Source organism: Triticum dicoccoides, chromosome 4A (genome assembly GCF_002162155.2).
Source record: "Triticum dicoccoides isolate Atlit2015 ecotype Zavitan chromosome 4A, WEW_v2.0, whole genome shotgun sequence".
Taxonomy (NCBI): Eukaryota; Viridiplantae; Streptophyta; class Magnoliopsida; order Poales; family Poaceae; genus Triticum; species Triticum dicoccoides.
The window spans coordinates 629,837,821-629,844,653 of NC_041386.1; the positions used below are offsets into that span (position 1 = coordinate 629,837,821).

General features: G+C 43.3%; 1 protein-coding gene across 3 annotated transcripts; it reads right to left on the reverse strand.

Annotated features, from left to right (window-relative positions):
• Positions 1-1,746: 1,746 nt before the first annotated feature.
• LOC119287531 lies at positions 1,747-4,566 on the reverse strand. 3 transcript variants are annotated; one of them, XR_005140885.1, is made up of 6 exons: positions 4,368-4,566; positions 4,073-4,276; positions 3,692-3,814; positions 2,903-3,587; positions 2,228-2,479; positions 1,747-2,131 (listed from the first exon to the last, which is right to left on the reverse strand). XR_005140885.1 is itself a non-coding variant. In XM_037567083.1 (6 exons), exons 1-4 carry the CDS (start codon positions 4,382-4,384, stop codon positions 3,583-3,585), a joined length of 459 nt encoding a protein of 152 aa, XP_037422980.1. In that variant the 5' UTR covers positions 4,385-4,566; the 3' UTR covers positions 1,747-2,131; positions 2,228-2,479; positions 3,269-3,582. The 3 variants fall into 3 exon arrangements, 2 of the variants coding, with proteins under 2 accessions (XP_037422980.1, XP_037422979.1); XM_037567083.1 differs by having other exon boundaries at positions 3,269-3,587; positions 3,692-3,924; XM_037567082.1 differs by having other exon boundaries at positions 3,692-3,924.
• Between the last annotated feature and the right edge of the window lie 2,267 nt (positions 4,567-6,833).

Below are 6,833 nucleotides of genomic sequence, written 5' to 3' on the forward strand. Positions count from 1 at the left end.
ATTAAATATACCACTGTTAACTTTTGTGTGAATAGCATGATAACTCACACATCACACACCTGATAACTTATGTAACACGGTCCTGATAACTTTGGCATGGGGTGTGTGTGTATGGGGGGTGATGAAATATCCTCCTGGTAACTTTTATGTGAATAACATGATAACACTCATATCGCAGACCTGATAACTTGTGTACCTCGGTCCTGATAACTTTGGCATGGGGGAGGGGTTGATGAAATATCCCCTCGGTAACTTTTGTGTGAATAGCATGGTAACTCACACATCGCAGATCTGATAACTTAGGTACAAACACTGAAGTAAATTTAGACCTGAAAAGAAGTTGTTGAAACATACCCCGGTTACTTCTATGCAAATAGCATGGTAATATATGCATTGCGGACCTGATAAATTAGGTACAAATACCACTGTAACTTTGACCCCGGAGGAAGAAGTCTTTGAAAACACACCTCCGGTCACTTCTACATAAATAACATGGTAATATACATATAACATAACTGATAATTTTCTGGTAACTTTTGATCAAAACATGACAACGTGAGATCTAATTTCAAAGTTCTCGTCGCGATGGAATTTTTTTGTGAAACAATTTTTCGATAAAAATGATAGTTTGAGTTATAAAATATTTTACAGTTTCAAAAGAGCAAGAATCTACAACGACATCTGCTTTCCTGTGCTCTAGTGCATTTGCATTTGGAGGGATTGTTGGAGGAGCCATTTTTATGCCTCGGTAACTTCTATATAAACAGGATGATAAGTGACGTACCACAGAGATGATAAGTTATTTAGCCTAAGTCTGATAACTTTTGACACCAAAAAAAAGTCGTCGAAACATACCAACATGGGATCTTGTTTCGAAGGTCTCGTCGTGACGAATATTTTATGTGAAAATAGTTTTTCAATCGGAGCGGCGGTTTGAGCTACAAAACATTTTGAATTTGAAGATTGAGAGAATATTTGATGATGTCAGCAATTTTGTTCTATATGCATGGTTGCATGAGATTGACTATTACAAATACGTGAGTAGCTCAATGTGATTACATTACATGCATGCATGCATACTATTGAGTTGATGGTGTCCGTTCGGATCTGTTGCTAAACTCCCGTACGTGTGGAAATTAGCACAGTCCTACAAAATATCAATACAATAGACAGCAACCGAGCAATGCTCTCAACTTATACAACTGCTAATCCACCATCATCAGTTGAGTATGCTCTGAAGCCGTAGCCACAGGCCCACAGCCCACAGAGGAGGCGCTAGATAACTCGGTCTGAGCCATTCACTCTATTTCTCCTTGCACTCAAACTTGATCTTGCTCCAACCAAACCTTCGCGTGGATGACTGAAACCCTAAACCCTCAACTCCCTGCTTAAGTGCTTATGTACAGGGCTTGAGCAAACCGCCCCTTGGTGTTAAAAAGTTGAATTTGTTGTGTTTTTCTCTTCACGCCCAAGCAGGCATGGCCAACTATACAATGAAATTTAAACCTTTGGTTTGGAGCATGAGCATACACCAAGCAATTGTAGTTAGAAATTTCATATCTTACTAAATTCAGAACAAGGCACAGCTACTGATTGACAGATCAACATCTGCTTTGTATTCATGAGCCTAGCATGCAGGTCGTTCTAATGCTAACATTGCCAACCCATGTAGTTTGATTGGCCCGAAACATCACTTCGTTACATTAAAATAATTGCATAGTCAAACTACGTACTACCGCTGAAAACTTAAAGAAACATACAGCGTGGGCTGCTCAAGAGCACAACACAAAATTTCATAATTCATTACAGGCCGATACAGAAAAGTTTTCCTTTGCTCACCAGATACATCACACTGGTCTCATATTTCCTCCAATGTTCAGCAGCCACCTTGTAGTCTTAGTTCTGCATTGGTGCACTTGTTCCTCCGGTGAACTTCGACGCCCCAGGCCTTCAAGACTGTTTCGGAACATCCCCACGATCGGCCCTGCCGATGCACAAATTTTGCAGTCTTGCCAGCTTACTCAAACCTTCATATGGCACTTCTCCTTGCTTGTTGTAGGCCACCCCATCGCAACAATCGAATAAGAGCCGGGCACTCACAATGGCATGACCTCTCATCACCAGCCTTCCCCTGCATAACACACAACATTCAGAACTTTAGTTTTGGCCATTGACATCACAACAAACCAGCAGTACATTCTGGAGAATTCTGAAATGAAGTTCTTACCGCACACTGCAGCATGCATTTTGACAGCTCGACATTTGGTCTGCCTTTCCCATATGTAATACCAGATCCCTTCTTGCAGGAGTGCAAGTTGTATAAGTCTTATGCTTCACCTAAAGAACCAAGGCGTATCCCCAGTTTCATTACAATCAGACATTGTCCCCTGGATTCTCAGCGGACCCACGAATTGCCTTCTCCAGGGCACTTGGGCGATTAGGACGTGTCCTCCCTGGCACAGCCGCCCCAATCCTTACCCTGCATGCATTGCAGAAATGTTTAAATCACCATATACTTAGGACGAACACATGATAGTCAAAACTTTTGGTATCCATGTGCTTATCACAGCTCAATGTCAAGGCACCATGGTACTCAGACTGCCACCCAGCTGATCAATGAACCAGATAAATATTGGTTCAGTTATCAGAAGCACACATTGAGTTTGCAGAACCACCTTGCTACATATACCAATCTTCAGACGTCTACCGAAATCATTCACTAAGATGTCAAATAATTGTCAAAATGTACCAGCACTGTCTACCTATACCAATGAAAAAAATTACCGTCCAAAATCATTCATATTTATCAAGATACATTACTTGTTAAAATGCTCTTCATCACCGTCATGATTCAAAACAACAAAAATATGCATGTACACCCATCAGTTCAGGGTTGAATTACCTTTTCTGAATTTGTAGAACTGATTGCGCATAGACCTTTGCGTCCAGCCAGGAGCTATGCATGTGGTGAACCTTGCCTTCCAGCATTCACCCCGCCTCCGTTGCACAGATCTGCCCCTCCACGCTTAACCCGGCACTGCCGGCTGTTGCAGCTTAACACCGGCACTGCCGGCTGTTGCTGACCAGCATTAATATTTGTCGTGGCCACCGGATAATATAGCACCCAATGGGGATGTCACCATCGTTCAGACGTTCACATCCTCAAGCACCATGAATTTGGCAAGCGATAGGCGGAAAGGGGGGATTGATTTAAGGGGGCAATACACAACTAAAAATGCCAGCGCATCCTATTGGGTCAGTGGCGTACCTTCTAATCGGCCGCATAGTCTTGTTCACCCGCCGACCCTCGCAATGTACGCTAAACGGCAACCGCCTCTCAACTTGAAAAATGCAGCTCCCTGAGATAGGAGATGACTTGCATTTACCACTATTCGGTCCCTGCTGTATACATCGATGTGCTTGTGCAATGGTCAGTGGACTGTCTCAACAAAATTAGGTGAAATCCAATGGTTGTGATTCTCTCTATGCTCTGCAATGTACTACCCGTTGTCCTCTGCCCATAGAAGCCTTACCAGAGCAGGGTACTCACAGCAACAAGACCTTGTGTTCTCAACATCAGCTTTACCCTGCAACATGTTTCCAAATTTCACTCAATTAAGAAAATTACAGCACTCCTGACCATAACTGAATTGACAGATACAAGCTATCTAAACCAAAATTTCTTACTCACCGAGCACCCACACACTATTTCCTGCATGCATTTCGTCCTCTTGACAATAAGCCGGCTCTTCTCGTGAGTACAGATTGTAGAAGTCGTACGCCTCGCCCAAAGAGTCGAAAGTAGTCGCAAGAACTGGTTTGATCAAATTTTCAGCTGGGTTCTCAGCAAAACACCTAACATCCTTCTCGAACTCACTGATTTGATTTGGGCAGGGTGTTTTGCTCGTTGCGGCAGCACCTAATCTGCCTCCAAACACAACCAGTTCTCGTATGACTACTTAAAAGTAAGCAGCATTCACCCCTAGTTGTTCTAATTGTACGATTTCTTTAGTCATGTGAAGTTTGTGTAAATCCCTACATTCCTGACAGGAGGAAGAATTTCAACACTAACCTCTTGTTCCACCCGGGCGCCTGGGGATTCATCTTGCCCGTTGACAGCTCCGATGTCGGAGGCGAGCTCTCCCTCCTGTCCGCTGATGCTTCCTTGGCCGCAAAAATCTGTGCCTCGCCGCTGTCCACCGGCCGATGCTGCTCCGCCACCATAGCGCCATTTGCAGGCACCAAGCTCTCTCGTACTTCCTCAAGCCGAGTGGATCTGATTCGGGCAAAACCAAATCCTTTCACTCACCAAAGCCAGTCGCCCAAAAATGGAGACGGAATGACCGGACAAGCAAGGATCTACGTACGTGCCGATTGGCTGCATCAGAAACCCATGGTGCCTCGCCACCGGCGCTCCTTCTCTATCTCTCAGTCTCCAGCTTCCAAATAATCCTCGCCCTAGGCGGAGAAGACAATGGACCCTGCATTCAATTCATGCATGTACCCACCAAACGGAAAGGGAACTTCCTGATCCACGGATCAGATGGGTCCTCCGATTCTGACCTGCGGCTCAGCTCGCCGACGGCGGCCGGCCGTCCACATACGTGTTAACATGGCCCACCACCCACCGCTACCGTGCACGTATTTCGCTACAGTTAGCATTTTCTAGCAGACCGCAACCACTCGTATAAAGAAAATGGCCCAGATCCAGATGCACAACCCAACGACGTGGATATCGGGAGCATATGTGCGCGTGAGCAGTTACTCCGCGTCCCACTGTGGTGTGGCTTAGATCAGTTCCCTCTGAGATTGATTTGCTGTATTCAAACAATTGTAACCACACTGGTTAAGCAATAGATCTCTTTTTTCTCGCAAAAAAAAGAAAAGAAAAGACAATACTACTTTGTGAAGAAGAAAAAAAAATCCTTGCCAACATAACAATGCTCAACAAGGTCAATTCACAAGGCACACTAAAATGTTGGCAACGATATGCGGCAATGTTTCGAATATCATACCACTGCATATATATATTACCACTTCGCATGTATCCTCAGCGCCCAGATAGCGACGGTCCCATTATCACATACACGGGCGCGCACCCTCACCAATCCTTCAGGAGGATATACTAGAATGATCTAATCCACTAGCAATTACTTCTAGCTTATTTATGTAGTGTGTTTGTGTTTTTATATACAGTTCTCTGTTGTTTGCAGTGAACTGTATGTAGATTGAATAACTGGTTTACTTCTGAAGTGTGCTACTTTTAATTTGTACCTTTGTATTCCTACGTTTGCAACATTTCAATAGCTTCATATGTTCGATTTCTTCAATGTCTCTATATATTATTCTGAAATTAAATTAGCGTGCACTGATCCACTCTTGAATCAGTAGATTGCACATTTGCGAGTGATCATCGAACGCGGCGTGCCGCCGCGCGAATTAGGCTAGTTTCTTACTATGACCAACCTTAGTCTATCTATACATCCATTTGTTTAGCAAGCTAGCCAGCTAGCCATTCGCGTTGACTACTAAACTAAGTGCAAGCCGAGTAAAAAATTGATGAGAAGGTTCCATTCTTTTACGTTTTCAGAGCGCTGTTACAGAGGGCAGTCGATGGATTTTTCAATTGCTGGTAGATGGAGTACTGGTAGTTGTTTAATTAACTTAATTTTAAGATGACGGTATTCCATTTGCAGCCGGGCAGAGATGGAATTAGATCATCTACAGCCAGGCGCCCCAACCCATCTCAAACACACAGGCGGACGACCCGGTTACTGACCGGTATGAAAATTCGACTCAGACAGATGCCTCAAACAGGTCTCAAACGCCCTGACTGACTGGTACTCCTCATATCCAACCCAAGCTTGTTGAGGAATTGTTCGTAAAGCTGCAATGTGTGAGAATCAAAAACTTTGTGGAAGCTCATGACCTCGTGTTATTTTGCACAATATAATTATTGAGGATTAGGGTGATGGTGTTGCCCAAACCAATGATTTTGAAGCGCCTGGAGAACAAATTCAAATCCCGAAAGATTAAGATGCAGCTCAGCTTATGAACTTTCTACAGATGCATCCGAATCTTCGAGATCATCATGTGCACGCGCAGCTACTCAATGATCTTGTGGAGCATATGTGGATCTACAATGGAAACCAAAGAGTTGATGTTTGAGTTGTGCACTTAAAATAAATTTTGTGTAAACAATATGTATTTTCGGTATCAATATTTGTTATTTACATGTGACATTGACATGTATGATTCACGTGCATGGATTCATATGGATTTAAGAGTTCGGATTTAAGATATATGAATGTCAGACACGATATATAAGGGGTCGTCTGGATACGTCCGTGGGCAATGCCTAAGAACGTTTGCAGTCGTTTGAGTGACCGAATTTATCAAGTTTGATTGTAGATGCTCTTAAATGCTAGCTCGATGTTGCCGCTGCTCGGTCTGAGCTGACGACAACTGATAGTAGGAGGAGTGACTCTTTGATCTGCTTTGGATAATGATCTGGTCGCTGATTCTGTCACGCATCCACTGGATCGGGCAATTGGTCGACAGACCACTGAATTTACTGCCACTGCTACTCGTGCTGCGGCATTTAAAAAAAAAGATCATTTAGATCTATTCATCTTCAATCATGATAATATAACAAACATAAAAAAATCAGTGATGATTACAAGCATTAAAGCAAGCCATGACAATATTATGGCACCTGATTGATTTTGTCCATCTATTTCAATCTGCTTCGCCAACTATACTGGCCATCTGCGGGCGTTGACTATTAAAAATGCACCCTTTGATTCTTTTTATTTTGCATATAAGAATTGTTT